The sequence below is a fragment of the Protopterus annectens genome, chromosome 5.part1, assembly GCF_019279795.1.
Source record: "Protopterus annectens isolate FY-2018-M chromosome 5.part1, PAN1.0, whole genome shotgun sequence".
NCBI classification, from domain to species: Eukaryota; Metazoa; Chordata; order Ceratodontiformes; family Protopteridae; genus Protopterus; species Protopterus annectens.
The window spans coordinates 522,830,968-522,847,452 of NC_056736.1; the positions used below are offsets into that span (position 1 = coordinate 522,830,968).

A 16,485-nucleotide genomic window follows, 5' to 3' on the forward strand; every position below is an offset into this window, starting at 1 on the left:
CAATGAAAAATTAAACTTAATTTCTCCACAGAAAATATTTTATCAGTTAGTTTACACTATTTTAAATCTGATAGAAAAAACGAGTGCTCCATTTAAAAGTATATTACAGTCTTGAGACAGTGTTAAAACACAACACTCCTAGTTTTATAATAACTTTCCTAAAGATAAAAGTAATACAACATCAATAAATACAAGAAAATAGAAGGTTTTCTCCCCAGAGGGAACTTATCTGCCCAGCAAAGGAAAGCACAAGCCGACAGTCACTCCTCAAAAGCCTCACTCTTCAGTGGCAGTAAAGCTCTGAAGGGCTTCGGACCTAACCTTGTCTTTTAGTCAGCTCATCATGAGCTGTTTGACAGTTTGGGCACAAGCAAGGTACTCTGAAGCCAGCTGTTATATCCGTGGCAGGATATAATCCATGCAAATAAGATTACTGCAGCAGTGATCACTACTAAGAACATCTAATGTCTATTCAAAGCATAATTTAGAATCTCATTCTTATCATCATCTGGGAGGTTCTGAGAATTCAACTAGGCAAACCTCCTCAAAACAGTACCAGTGGCCACAGCCCTGGATGAAGTATCATCCGAATCATACACGCACACACTGTAAACAGAGTAGTGACTTGTATATCAGAAGAAACTAAATTATTTAAAGCAGATTTTTTTCTTATATGAAGAAATTGCTGACAAAACATTCCTCATACTTTCACAATTATAACAAACTTTAACATACAAACCTGACAATTCAAAATTCTGAAAAACAAAGTTTTAGAAGTATACATTTTTTTTCAAAATGCTAATCAATATCTTTCCATCTTTGTCAGGAACAGTACAATTAGAATTACCTAAATGTTTAGCAGCAGCAGGATTAACTAAAAGCTATAGCTGCTGGGTCAGGTTTTGGAAGAATGTATAAAAACCTTAAAAGATTGGGGAACCTTATACATCCTATCTGCCTTTCTGGGGGCAGCTGGCTGAGTATCAGGAAAATTGCAGGCAGTAACACATCTTCCAAAGCTGACAGAACTGGAGGAAAAGGTGAAAGTTCTGCTAATTCCTTCTGTAACAGCTCATAGTATTTTCTGAGGGACTGAGAAACATCATTGTTCTCCCACTGAAAACACTGGCACATTCTGAAAACAGTCTCAGAGAATGAGAGTGTCCTCTAATTCTGAATCACAAATCTGAGAAGAAAACCCTGTATTTGTCCCTTGATTTTCCAGACCAGATTCAAAATCTTAAATCTCTTCAAGAAAAGAGGTATCCTTCTTTCTTTTACCAGAAACTAGTTTATAAGGATCAATAGCCTGAATTAAATACCAAGTAAAACACTGTAAATGACTCCAGTTCAAAGAAATTTGAGGAGGAGCAAATACATGTTTAGTTTTCTGTTTCTTATTAACAAGACAAATGGGGCCAACACTGTTATTAAGGCAGCAGCTTCCCCAGGGACGGGCACAACATTCTGATAAAACAGGGAATCCTTCTCTGTTCTCTCTCTCGGGACTGACAAAAGTGGCTCTCCCTTGTCCCTGAGAGGACCCCAACAGCTATAGGGGATGTGACTAGTCCCTTAGAGGGATCCAGGGTAAAATATGAATTATCTGAGATAAACTAATAACCACAGCAGAGTCACCCACCTGTTTTTGAGACAAATTGCTAGCCTACTGTGGTGGAAAAGGCTGTTTGCTTAACTTTTTCTTTTTGTGGCTGGAAGAAGGAGCGACCCAGGGAACAGCAGTTTGTTCCATGGTCAAGCAGAAAATGATACCTCTTTCCCCAGGGAAAACAATCAGCAAAAGGAAGAAAAATTTAAAATCTTTAAGTCACTTTTTTCACAGAAAAACATAGTGAAAAGCACTTTATCTCACTTATCCAGTCCTAAAAAGTAAAATAAACATTTCTCCACAGGGAAAATATTTTTAAATACTTTATAAACAACTTTTAAACTGACAGGACAAAATAGTACTCTTGTTTAAAAGTACAATACAGTCTCTTGACAGTCTGTTAAAACAAAAAAAAAATCCCATCTTTAAAGTAACTTTCCTGAACAGAAAATTGTTATTAAGCAAAACCTTTTTTTAAATGGAATTTTTTTTTCCCCAGAAGAAAACTTATCTGCCCAGCAAAGAAACAGCACAAACCGACCTTTGGTCTTCAAAAGTATCAGAGAAGCATACTTTTCTGCAGCAGAAACATTCTGAAGGACTTGTCACCCAAACCTGTCTTTTTAGTTAGCTCAGCTCAGCTCAATCTGACTGGTTGTTTGGACATGTGGAAGGTACCCTAAAGATTTGAAAGCTGGCCAGCTGTTATATTATTGGCAGGATATAAGCCATATAGCTAAGGCAGCAGTGATCAATATGATGAACATCTGAAGTAGTCATCATAAAGTATACTGCAGCAACTCATGTAATTAAACACCTGAAAAGAGCAAATTCTTAAAAATTACATATTAGTGTGAGAGCCCTTGTGAAACCACTAACTCTGGAATACACTAGAAATGCAGGGCAGAGAAGGAAATGTAAGTTAAAACCCTGGTTAAAGAAATGGAAGACCTCAAGAAACTGAGACTGGAATTTGACTTTTCTCTGTCACCAAAATTAAATGTTCTGGTTACAGTTGTAATGTGGCCTCTTCAAATATCATTCAGCCTAATATTAGATACTGAATTTTGAATGGGGAGATATGTGCTAATCCAAAGGATAGATTTTCTTTAATTGTCCACCAGAGCAAATCAGTCCTTATTGAGGAACAGGAGTCATCATACATAGCAGGTTACACTATGATACTTCAAATTCCCCGCCTCTAAAAAATACATCTACATGATCCCTAATGCACAAAACTAATCTTCTGAATATGCAAAAGCTCTACACAAAAGTGCTTTAAGGAAAAAGAATTCCACACTAACAACACTCCCGATGGCCGATATGAGCACCCGCAGATGAAAATAGCTACATTTTTTCTCTGAAAGTGTTGAAACACTGGCACTAAACATCTGGTAAATACACTGAGGGCTGTAAAGAGTCCAGATGGTTGAAATGGGCAGAGAGACAATGAGAGTTGTCTGACAATCTTACAAGCAGCAAGAGCAAAACTTGCAAAAAAAAAAAAAACACCTGAACACAGTAATGATCTATTTGGATTCTGAAGAATGCTTCTGTGAACAGATCTCACTGAATTGTGAAAAGAGGCAGCTAATACATCCAAGATTGCCATAAAAGAGTTAGGCTTTATGAAATTAAGTAAAACATAGAGTCAACAGCCTGAATGATGTTGTACTTATGAATTGCTCAGATACAACTGGTCTTACATTTTGTCCTTTTCTGAAACAGAAATAGACCACACTTAAAAACAGTAACCTGTCTGACTTAAAGGTAAGGTCCACACTGATTATCAACTGATCTGTCAGCTATAAGGCTTGTTAATTAGCTGATGTGGGAGTGTTTATGAAGTAAGAAGCATTTGACGTTTTTGAAGAAATTCTACCGCATAACTTTATTGGACTGTGTACAAAAAAAAAAAAACCTCGTCTCTACTTGCCTCTTTCCAAACAGAAAGACGATGTTGAAACTTGTCTCTTAGGGGGAGTTTGGAAAGTTTTTGGTTGTGATGACTTGAAAACTTGACTCCTAGGTTATTTTGAAACTATTGGATTCTAACTTTCCTGTAGTGCTTTGCTGTAAAATAGTTTGTTACCCTTTGAACTGCTGATGAGTTAATCTTCTTTAAAATAGAGTGTTGATCAATTCATTTAGATTAAAACCCTAAACTGACATTGTCCCCATAACGTGAAATGTGATATCTCAATATCTCCGAGATTCCCATGCTTATGGAATAAACTTTCACTGTCAATTAAACTCAGTCCATCATGTCACACTTTAGGAAGAAATTGGATGACTATATGGCCACCCACAAGTTCAACACAAGATCTGGAGCATCAAGCTCCTTGATGTCAAATAAGCTTTGAGCTTGTTCATCAGACATATGAATCTATTCAAGTAATGCTGCTTATGAAAGGTCTGTAACATTAAAGTCAAACAACAAAATCTAACATTTCTTATGGATGGCACCCAAGTCCAATTTTAGTGCTGTGCTACTGTCCAATTTGCCTGTTTGGACCTAAATAAAGTGTTAAACATAAAAATCAATGTGTGTTGTAAAGATGCGACTGGCATTGTATTTACTCACAACAGAATCAACAGTTTAATAGTTCAAATAAACTTTTTAATAAACTGAATATAAGCCAAAAGCCCCTACTGAATTCAGAATCTTAGTATTGCTGAGTAAACTACTGGACCCATCCAAGAATCAAGAAATACCTTAAAACTGGACAATGATTTACTCTACCTTACAGACAACGGTAGCTTGCTCTAGTAATGAGCAGCTGAGTCAGAAAGGGATTTAATCCTACACGTGCTTCTAGAAGAGTCCAGTTTAAGTGTAACATGACTATACATTTTACTACTCTGTAGCAATTCTAAGCTGAGGACTACACAGTCAGCAATTAAAGTCTATAAAAACAATCTGTGTGCCCCTGAGAGTGCTTCTTGTGAATTTCCTCTGACCTCTGTCAAGAATAAGCAATTCCATATTAATATAAGCACAGAAAGAAGAACTGCATCCAAGTATCGGACTTCCATAGGAAGTACGTAATTTAACACATAGCGGCTCTCAAATCAAACCCACAGATAAAAACAACTTTATTTCTTGTTGATGTTTTAAATGAAAATTATTGGAGATGGTGATAGCTACAGCTTTCTATTCTGCAACTACAGCAATAAGAGAGTCACTCAACAACAGATCTAACCTTCTGGTATTAAGTGAGAACCTGACAAAATTTTAAGCCCCCATAAACCCTGAGAACACTGCTGCCTATGCAGAACTTTTCACAGAAACCCTGTACAAGCATGTTAATAGCTGCATAGAGGCAGCTGTACCCACCAGGAAGAAGTACAAAACTAACTCAAAAAACAAGCTATGGAATCACAAAATTAATAGGCTGTATAACTGGAGGAAGAAAATCATGGCAAAAATTAGGAGGTGCAGCACCCAGAAGGATAAAACCACTCTCATCATACTAAACAAACAACTCAGAGGACAAATAAAATCTACCAAAGCAAAATTTGAAGTAAGTTTGGCCTCCCATGCCAAGGACAACCACAAAACATTCTTTAGCTATGTCCGCAACCTCAATGCAATACACAATTGTGTGCAGAGCTCATTGTAAATGGAGTCACCTATACTGAGCCAGAAGACATAGTAAACCTCCTGGCTGATAAATTCAACTCCTACTTTACCCCTCTCTCCCCCTCAATCTTCACTCATAAAATATCATCAAATATAACTCCCCCTTCTATCACTAGGGAACAGGTCCTTAATGCTCTCTCTAAGACCAAGAACACTGCATCAATGCACCCAGACAATATCACAGGATGCCTTCTAAATAGAATGAAACATGACCGATCAGGGCCACTGAAATAACTATTTAACTGTAGGCTCCAAAAAGGTTTTGTGCCTCATGAAAAGAAAAAGGCCACAGTCATCCCTCTGCACAAAGGTGGGCCATCTGCAGACCCTAGAAACTATACACCCATAAGTCTCACTTGTCTTATATGTAAAGCCATGGAAAGAGTTATCTTGGAGATGATCAACAGAGATATAGTACACCTTCAGACATGGGACCCAACCCAGTTTGGTTTTGTCAAGGGCAGATCCTGCCTACTCAACCTGGTGGACTTCTTTGAGAAGGTCACCAAAGCAAAGGATGAGGGCAAAATCATTCACACTGCCTACCTTGACCTGGCCAATGCATTTGACACAATACCCCACTCGGGCATTGCTGACAAACTCAATAGGTTAGGTAAAACCCATATGTCACCCTGTGAATAGGCATCTGGTTCACAGACAGGACCCAGGAAGTTAGAATTGGGGAGTCCACCTCTACAAAAAGGCCAGTCACAAGTGGAGTCCCTCAGAGATCAGTCCTTGGACCGCTCCTTTTTGGCATTTACTTCTCAGAAGTCAAGGCCAACGTCAGTGGTCTCTGGGTGACTAAATTTTCAGATGACTGCAAATTAGGAGCTGTCACTGAATCTCACACTGACACAAATGTTCTCCAGGAGGGGCTGACAGACAAACAACTGGTGTCAGAGCCATACACTCAATCTAAATGCCAAGAAATGCATAACAGTATCCTTTGTGAAGTCATCCATCCCTGGTAACTATCTTATTGACAACACATCCCTTAGAACTGAGCCAGTAGTCAGGGACTTAGGGACACAAACAGATAGTAATCTAACTTTTGACCATTATGTGTTTACAGTGGTGAGGAAATCATTCTATATTGCACAGCTTATAAACAATGGTATGGCATCTAAGTCCAAGGAAGTCATTGTTGCACTGTATTTTGCAATCATCAGACCTATCAGTGAGTAAAATGCCCCCCCTTTGGTATGTACCTAACCAGGCATATCCAACCCTTGGAACGTCCAGAGAGGTACCTCACTAAAAGAATATAGGATGTAAGTAAGATGTTCTATGCAGACTGCTTCAAAGCCCTAACCCTGTATTCTGTCCCCTATGGGCTTTTGAGAGGAGATCTATGCCTAGCATACAGGACATTGTCAGACCCCACTATGATGGACCTCCTGCATATCCACAAAGCAAACAGCACCAGAATTACCCATTCTAAAGACTTAAACCACTAACTCCACTCCACCCCACTAACTACCTTGATTATAGCAAGCTCAGATGCTCATAAGCCTAACTACTTATTATACAGCAGGAACTTCTTATTTTAACAATTGTTAATGTCTGTTATGTACTTCGCAGATGATGATTCTAGTTATCTACCGATGTACTATGTTCTTCATCTGTAACTATGTTTGTAATTTTTAATTGCTATGCTGATCAAATTGTTAATTGCTATGTAAATCCAATGTAACTACTGCCTGTATATTTTAACTGTGTAGCTTTTCTCCCTGGGCCACCACTGAAAATGGACCTACATCCAGTCGATCACTCCCGGTCAACAAATGTAAATAAAAATATAAATAATAAACCTTGCATGTGATATAAATAGGATCTGCTGGAGAGGTAGGTATGCATCCCAGAGACTATTGCGTCTATGGAACAGGTTCCCTATCCATGTGAAGCACAGTTCCTCTCTAACTCAATTCAAAAGCAACTTAGACAATTGGATGGGAAACCTGTACTTCATCCCTGGTTTGGCACCTATGTCTCTACTGGACACAGGTAACTTGTAAATGGTTCATCTCCCAGGCCCTTGCTTACACTCATCAAGGGTATCAAAACTTTCAGAGATTTGGGATGCATGGCTAGGCTTAAAATGGCCCCTGTGGTCATTAGCCTAGTAAACACCTATGAACCTAGGCTGAAATCAACCAAAGAACATTAGGTCACTTTTGTCTAGACTAAGTTTTAGTCCATTGTAAATCTTGTATGATATAACAGTACTAAGATAGTTTTGGAAAATCTGATGTTCTTCTGTTTTGTTAATAAAGTACCGATTTTAAAATAGGATAGTAATTGAAAATTCTGTCCATATCTCCTTCTTTGTGGACTGAACAACATTTGCACACTTCAAACTACAGGCAACATACAACATACTAAAAGTAAGCAGGCCAATGGGTATATGGCTTCTGGCAATTGCTGAACTGTTCTATATTTAATTTTGAATATTATTTAAAATGAATTTTACAATGAAAAATTATATTTTCTAATACCAGCATCAAACTATCATAGAATGAGTGTTAGAATATCCCTTCCATTGTAAAGACAGTTTATCCAAAATAATGGCACATGACATTGGAATACATTTGAACAGACAACGAAGGAAGTTCTTGGCTTGAAAGAATGCTTGATCGAACTAAAATGCATACGAAGTATAACGCTTTAATAATAAAAAGTTACTTGAATACAACTGTAAAACATCTGCAGTAGTACTTTCTTGCTGTTTTCCTTTAAAAGGCAGAAATTTCACAACCTTATTCATATATTCATGGGTAAATACTAGGTTAGCTGCTCTTGTGGGCCATTTTAGGCCTAGCCAATTTCCCTTTTTGTGCTTGAAATAATATGTCCCATTAAGTTATAGATTGGCCTTATCCATCCCGTGGTTGATGAGCATATATTACCCTTAATGAGAATAATTGGGATCATACCACAGATAATTTCGGGGAACCCATGCATGGGATAAAGCATTTAGGAACATTTCTTGTCCTTAGAAGATCACTGCAGCACTTCTGTGACAACTTTCAAGCAGCTGTGAAATGCAGTTCCATGCAGCAGTCCCATGGAACAACCCATATGGTTTAATAACAAATGCACAGTTATAGCATACTCATACAGCTATCAACATATAGATGTTTATCCATGTATATGTATATGTAATTCATTACCAATGGCCAACATATAATATTAGAAAAATGTAAAATCCTATTGCAGTTGATGGAAAAGCAAGATCAATTATAAATATAAATCATTGTACTATATGTATAAGCAATGTTTATCAGGCAAAGCCTTGCAATATCCATATCTTACCATATTAGAAAAAGATAAGTCCAACTTCCATATTGCACCATTTGTATCCTACAGCAAAAGAAGAAATACAATTCTGTTATGAAAGTATGCCTAAAATTGACTAATGTAATTTAGTTGTATAGGTTTACAGATGTACTTTAAAAGGCAGAATATGCCTTTTTAAACAAAATATGCATTTTAGAAAGTTATAACAGGTCGGACAAGCTTTAGTTCATAATCATTTTCCTAGTTTTATGTAAGCATTGCATATTTTAGAAAGTTATAAGAGGTCCAATTTAATTCTGATCTTGTAAGATGCCACTATGACCATTAGTAGAACATCTAATGAACTCTTTCACATGCACAGAACTCCAGTTTATTAATAGTTGTATCAAGTAACTGCAAGTTACCATTCCCGAATGATAACATTTTAAACACTGTCCTACATTTTTATAATATCTTTCTTCCATAATATGAAGTGAAACATAGTAATTATTATTGACTCATGCCAACAAATTTACAGCCTGAGAACAATTTTGATTTTACTGTACTTGTCTGTGAATTGTTCTAATTCTCAAGCAAAAACATACAGATGTTTAAATGGTCTAAGAACAGTGAAATATATGACAGTCACTACCAATTGGGACTGTGCTTCCTACACATATATCTTTGAGACACATTGTTGTTGTTGTATCTTTCGGCTTTTCCCAGTTAGGGGTTGCCACAGCGAAACTCCGGTCTGCTAATGATTGGCAGTAAATTTTTACGTACCGAGTTGCCAGCCCACATTAATAAAAAGAAAAACTTCTTGCCCTATTCCTACTCTTGGCTATCAAGACATGTTAAACATTTCAGCAGAATACATATGTTTGCACAAGTAACTGACACTTGTAATATTCAGGCTGGTACGTCCATATTATTATAAAAGGAGTCTCATCAATTCTTCTGCAGCACAAGCTAAAAAAACATTCTAGAGTATGTTTTGATGCCAGATTAGAGACATATGATCTGTGATAAATTGGAATAACAATCCCATCCATTGCTACCAATTTATATGTATTAGATAGGGGCCTATGGTCACACAATTTGCTCTCTGCCTCCACTTTTGAAATGAAGGCTCAGTAAAAGTGATAAAGTTGGGTATACTTCAAAACCTGTAACTCTGATATTCTTATAGCTGAAGACTATTACTAAGAATAATATCTTCCAGAAAAGCTACAACAGTCTGGTTCAGGTGTAAATTATAATAGTATTTCATTTACATGCTGGCAAACTGGCTGAAATTGTTGACCTATTACCTAAGTTTCAGAGAATTTCTTTTGGCGGTACTAATTGACCAATGCATGCTGACCAATAAGTGCAAAGGACAAAAATTCCATTTCAGAGACATGGCAAAGCCTCCCTGTGAAACATTTCATTAGCAGTGCAGTACTATGCCTCTGAATCAAACACTGTGCTTTCAGACCTGAACCCACTTTCTTCCTAGACCATGCATTGAGTAAGCAAAGGTACACTCTTAGAGGCACACAAATTCATACACACACACACGCACACACACACACACACACACACACACACACACACACACACACACACGCACACACGCACATGTGCTCTCACACACAACCATTCATCCACAAACAAGCCCCCTCATGCTCAACCATACAGCCCACAAATGCTTCAACATATGTACATAGATGAATACATATACATTTATACACACAACATAAAGCATAGAGACTCAGCATCACCTACCTCACCCCCCCTCCTAGTAGTGTGACCACCAAGGCAGAAACACACACACACACACACACACACACACACACACACACACACACACACACACACACACACACACACACACACACACACACACACACTGCCATAGGAGTGAATGGGTGAACACCATATTTTGATGGATCTATGTCAGATCATCTACTTTTTAGAAAGTTGAACTTCATATGGTTGGGAACATAGGATCAACTTTCATAAAAGTCTAATGAGACAAAACAACAAAAATCTAATATTTTCAGGGAGGAAAACTCCCTCCACCCTCCACACCCCCTGCAAATTATATATATATATATATATATATATATATATATATATATATATATATATATATATACACACACATATATATATATATATATATATATATATATATATATATATATATATGTATATACACACACACACACCAACTACAAGATCACACTACAATGGGAAAAAGGGTACATTCCTTGATTCCTGCTGTACTGCGATCTCCATGCAAAAGCTTTAACTTTTCGAAAAGTTGGTCATATGGTCTTGACCATATGAAGTTCAACTTTCTGAAAAGTTGGTTTTCAGAAGGGAACCCCTTTTGGTGATATTCCCTTTTTTTCATAGAGCAAAATGTTATTCCTCCAAAAGATTCAGAATCACTTGGATGAGCAAAATGGGGGCTGTGAACACTTCTGGGCTAGAACACAAGATTAATTAGCATAAGCCACTTTTCTGGACTACTGCATTAACATTTAAATTCTCCAACAAGACCATTCTCCTTGCTAAGATCCCTGTGAGGGGAACACCCTCTGCGATAGAGAGGTCAGTGTATCAGAAAGGTTTACAGTGATGTGGAAAACTTCTGGGATAATATTTTCAGTGCAGTAAACCTTTCTGTAGTCTCCCAATGCAATATTCCTTTTAATATTGATTTGCTCATTGTCTACAGTTATAACCTCACTATCAGTTTCCAATCAAATGGTAAAAATTTTGGATACAAAAGTAATACTCCTTTTAAAAGGGGAGACTTGCCTTGAAATGAAAGAGGAAGACATGCAAGTAGCTGTAGGACAAAGATGAAACTTAAGAAGCAGTTGTTGCAAACTATCATAAAATGGTGACTTGCTTATACTTGAAAGTTAGGCTCATAGAAAGTATTACTGAAACTGAAAAATAATCTATAAACTTTGATAAATCTCCAGTTCTTTTTTTATTTTGCAAGGAAGATTTTCATCAGAATTCAGTCTATGACTGTGCCTGAAAGATTATTGATATTGATGGAGTTCAAGTAGACCTCTAGTAGTTTTTTTGCTGCTCTCACAAACTGAAAGAGTGAAAGTATTCATTGCATGGAATGCAACAATTTCTAGTCTTTGCTACTATCAGGTAGTTTGCTAGACAGGGGAAGATGGTTATGTTCTGCTTTCTCTGGCAAGAGCAATGGAGCTAAGTACTTGGTGAATGCTCAGGGGACTGAGGACAGCCCAAGTTACAGGGTTGAAAACTGAAAACAGTGTTGTGCTGTTTGAAACCAGATACAGTTCTTTTAAGAAGGAGGCAGTGGAATATAAAGAAACATATTTTCCATGCCAATGTTGTCATACAAGAATTCTAATCTATGAAAGGAAGTACAGTTTTCAAAGTAACCATCATGAAACACTTGGTTTTCAATAAGCTGTTAAAGTTGATAGTCTTAACACTTCTTTTTAAATGTTTTATCATTTTTGGGAGCTAGAAACATTGTGAATAAAAGCTTTGCTGCCTTTGGAATAATATTACCCCTCTACTGCATCTTTAAACAGAACCTGGGGTATAACTTGCAGTGCTTGTTGTACCTGATGAGGTGTCTATGTACAAGAAGCTCTTTGTGATTTCTGTAAGAATTGTATACCAAGTACCTAACAGTCTACAGTATTCTATAACACATGTAGTAAATTATGCTATTATCTTGATGATGTAACAATCGCATTGACGTACAACAACCATATCAAAATTAAAGAAAATTAACTGTCACACAACCAAGGTCTTGGCTGAAAACAGTTATTGGACCAGTTAGTTCACTTGCATTAACAAAGCATGTAGATAACTAAAATAAATAAATCTTTTGCCACAAAAGATCATTCTGAAATTTTCTGCTGATGATTTTGAGTAGCCTGTTAAAAGCATACTTTCTCATTCTTATCAGAAGTAGCTAAATAATTTGCTTCCTGATCAGCTTTAATTGTTTTAAAGAGCTGCAAATATGTAAGGGTGTCTTGTCCCTCTTTGTCAGCATGCCCATCCTGTCAGTATTCTTAATGGCATCAGACTGAACACCAGGTGTCTAACTAGTAGATTTCAGAATATCTCCAAAGATACACAAAAGTTGGGGAACTGTCCTTTTTGCATCAGGAAGCATCGTAATTTTCTCTGCATTACTTTGAGGAGGAAGTCAGATTTCCTGTAGGCCAGTGAAGTACTTCACATATATATCATTAAAAATATCCAAAAAGAAATATATTCTGGTGGAGACTGTGAGAGACATTTTTTTTTCCTTTCTGAATCTTGAGGCAAAGAAAAAATTATCTGCCTCATAAAATCTTCATCCTCACTAGATGAATTACGGAAAGGTTCCATTTCCATTTTCAGATTTTGAAAGTTTGCACTAGTCTACATATTCACATCTCAGTGCTCTGTCAATGGATTTAAATTGGTCAGCAGTAGGTGTTTGTAGAACTGTAATCCATTTCTGCTTTTTCAAAGAAAAACATATGCACAATTATATTAATACTGTATTGAATCAAGAAAATGTGAAAAAGGTGCACTGTACTTGACTTTTTAGTGAGGTAAAATATGTATAACACAGGGTCGTTAGGTCTGATCATAACCAGCTTGTTATGTTTGAGATGTGCATGTCAAGAAATCCACATCAAGTACAAAGCTCAAAAAGTGAATCTTGACACCCATGTTTTGAACACATAACAGGAGGGTTTTGATAATAAAGAACCAATAATAATTCTTTCCAGAGCAAGAAACTTAACTTTCTCCAATGTACTACAAAAGTTAGAGAACAAATAAATAAATAAAAACATTTTAGCATTAAGTGTCTTGTAGCTCTGAAAGCTCATTTACAACTGCCACACAGACAGCAGCCACCACAGAACAGCAGCTGGAAGCAGAAAGACTGTAAAAGACATTGAAACGCCTCATTTAGCCAAAAGAGTAACTGAATATGTTTTAAAGCTGTTTGGGGTTTTCACCACTGTTCTGTGTTGTCTGTTGACCACTGTTAGAGTTCTAGCATGACACTAGAGATTAAAAGTGATTATGAGTGCTTAAGAAAAGCTTGTTAAACATCTTTCTGATGTCAGAAAGTTGCTTAGCAAGTCTGTTTTTCATCTCCATTTTCAGTTTTTGAGCATACCTGAGGCACCATACACTACAAAATGTGTAAAATTGTAACAGTGCATTTTTACTATAAAAATGCATTATACTTAAAAATGGAAATAAGTCTTTCTTCCTGGCTAATGTCTCCTGCTTTAAGGTTGCTGTGTTAGACCACAGGCTTTCCTTATCTGGACTCTGGCTTGCTGATTCTTACCCTTCCTCTAGGGATTTTCACAAGTGGAATTAAGAACAGCACCTTCTAAATTCAAACAAAAATTACATAAACTCATGTCTCATCATCTTCTTTCGGCTGTTCCCATTAGGGGTTGCCACAGCAGATCACCTGTTTCCATTTCTTCCTGTCCTCTGCATCTTGCTCTGTCACACCAACCACCTGCATGTCCTCTCTCACCACATTCATAAACCTTATCTTAGGCCTTCCTCTTTTCCTGTTACCTGGCAGCTTCATCCTTAGCATCTTTTTCCCCAATATACTCAGCATCCCTCCTCAGCACATGTCCAAACCAATGTAATCTTGCCTCTCTGGCTTTGTCTCCAAACCTTCCAACCTGGGCTGACCCTCTAATATACTTATTCCTAATCCTGCCAACCCTCGTCACACCCAGTGCAAATCTTAATATCTTTAACTCTGCCACATCCAGCTCAAACTCCTGCCTTTTTGTCAATGCCACTGTCTCCAACCCATATAACATAGCTGGTCTCACTACCCTCTTGTAGACCTTCCCTTTCACTCTTACAGGTACTCGTCTGTCACAAATCACTCCTGACACTCTTCTCCACCCACTCCATCCTGCCTGGACTCTCTTCTTCGCCTCTCTTCCACACTCACCATTACTCTGAACTATTGACCCCAAGTATTTAAACTCATCCACCTTCACCACCTCTACTCCTTGCATTCTCACCATTCCTCTATCCTCCCTCTCATTCACACACATATATTCTGTCTTAGTCCTGCTGACCTTCATTCCTCTTCTCTCTAGTGCATATCTCCATCTCTCCAGGGTGTCCTCCACCTGTTCCCTACTCTCACTACAGATCACAGTGTCATCTGCAAACATCATAGTCCATGGGGACTCCTGTCTGATCTCATCTGTCAACCTGTCCATCACCATTGAAAATAAGAAAGGGCTCAGAGCTGATCCTTGATGTAACCCCACCTCCACCTTAAACGCATCCATCACTCCCACCGCAGACCTCACCGCTGTCACACTACCCTCATACATATCCTGTACCACTCTTACATACTTCTCTGACACTCCTGACTTCCTCATACAATACCACAACTCCTCTCTAGGCACCCTGTCTTATGCTTTCTCTAAGTCTACAAAAACACAATGCAACTCCTTCTGACATAAGCTCATGTCTGAGACTTATAAACAGAAGGGTAGTCTGTTAATTCATACAGGAACAGCCACTGAAGAATAGAGGCAATGGGAGTTACTGCTAGAAAACACCACTTGAGAGAGAGATATGAACTTCACTGCCTTTAAAGACTGGACATTCTATTCAGGACTTAAAAGCCAGAAACAGTAAGGATATAGTATATCTTTATCTGAAAGCAAAATGTTTCTGGCTTACATGTTAAGCAGTATTTTTGACACCCATATCTCTTTGAATGTTTTATTTTCAATTTTTTATGCAAGCCTTTTACGGTCTTCATATTTACTTGGAAACAAAATGTTTTAAGTTATTTATTTCAATGTATTAATTTTATTATTCCACTTTAAATGCTTGTGGTTGGTTTATTTAATGCTTTTAGGGTTTATGGATTTTTCATATATTTACAAAAGTGCGGGGTCCACCCATTAAGAAAATTGACTGGTCAGCTAATTTTTACAATTTGAATCTTTAATGGTTGGCTTTGTCTAAGGGTAATGCACAACTAACAGCGACCGAAGTGGCTAAATAAAACGACTAATAACCAAAACAAAGCCAGCAACTGACCTCCAAGCAGGCATGAAATTAAAGCAATGTTGTAAATAATAAATGGGAAAACCCATAGATAAAGCCAAATTTATTAAACATCAAACATCAGCCAAATTTATAAAACATCAAACGTCAAGCGATTTCATCCTTAAAAAATAGGACTTCTTCAGAAGGTATACAACCTTTCAAAACATAACCTTATATACTCCAATTACAACAATTAAACAATTAAATACCAATTATCTTAAAGAAACACTTATTAAAAACATGCGTTATAAGACATATGTCATATCAGTTCCAAATATAAATATAAATACAATAAAAGTCACTTTTAAATTAACAATGTTGCCTACCCTATATTACATCCCAAATTGTTTTTATTATTTATTTAAACTACATTTTAACCTATTCTAATTATTAAAAAATACTATGTTTTTGTACATCTCAAACCCACTGTATTAACATCTCTTTTATAGATCTAATGCCCTCTTCTTTAAAATGGGGAGAACAGAAAGAGTTTTGTTAATCCCAGGAGAGTTAGTAGCATCTAACTTAATTTGCCACTGTAATTCATTAAATTTTAACTCCAGTTCCCACCAACCACCCCTGTGGGGTTACAGGAAACCACTTCCAAAATACCAAAACTGAACTTTATAATACCCTGGCATACCAAAGTATGTTTAAATAGTCAGTTATTAGAATTTGCTTTAAAAATAGCATAAAGGTGTTCATAGATTCTCTTCTTTAATTGCCTCTCAGTTTTGCCAACATAATGATAATCACATTTGTCACAAACCGCTATATAAACTATACCCTTAGTACTACAATTACCATTCTTTAACTTAATAGAAAAGGGTAT

General features: G+C 37.0%; 1 protein-coding gene across 1 annotated transcript in view; it reads right to left on the reverse strand.

Annotated features, from left to right (window-relative positions):
• The window catches only part of CFAP44 (cilia and flagella associated protein 44), a 1,689,287-nt gene that overhangs the window by 916,809 nt on the left and 755,993 nt on the right, over nucleotides 1-16,485 (reverse strand). The window contains exon 15 of the mRNA XM_044073142.1: nucleotides 8,568-8,615. Coding sequence (XP_043929077.1) covers nucleotides 8,568-8,615 — 48 coding nt within the window. The remainder of the gene's footprint in view (nucleotides 1-8,567; nucleotides 8,616-16,485) is intronic.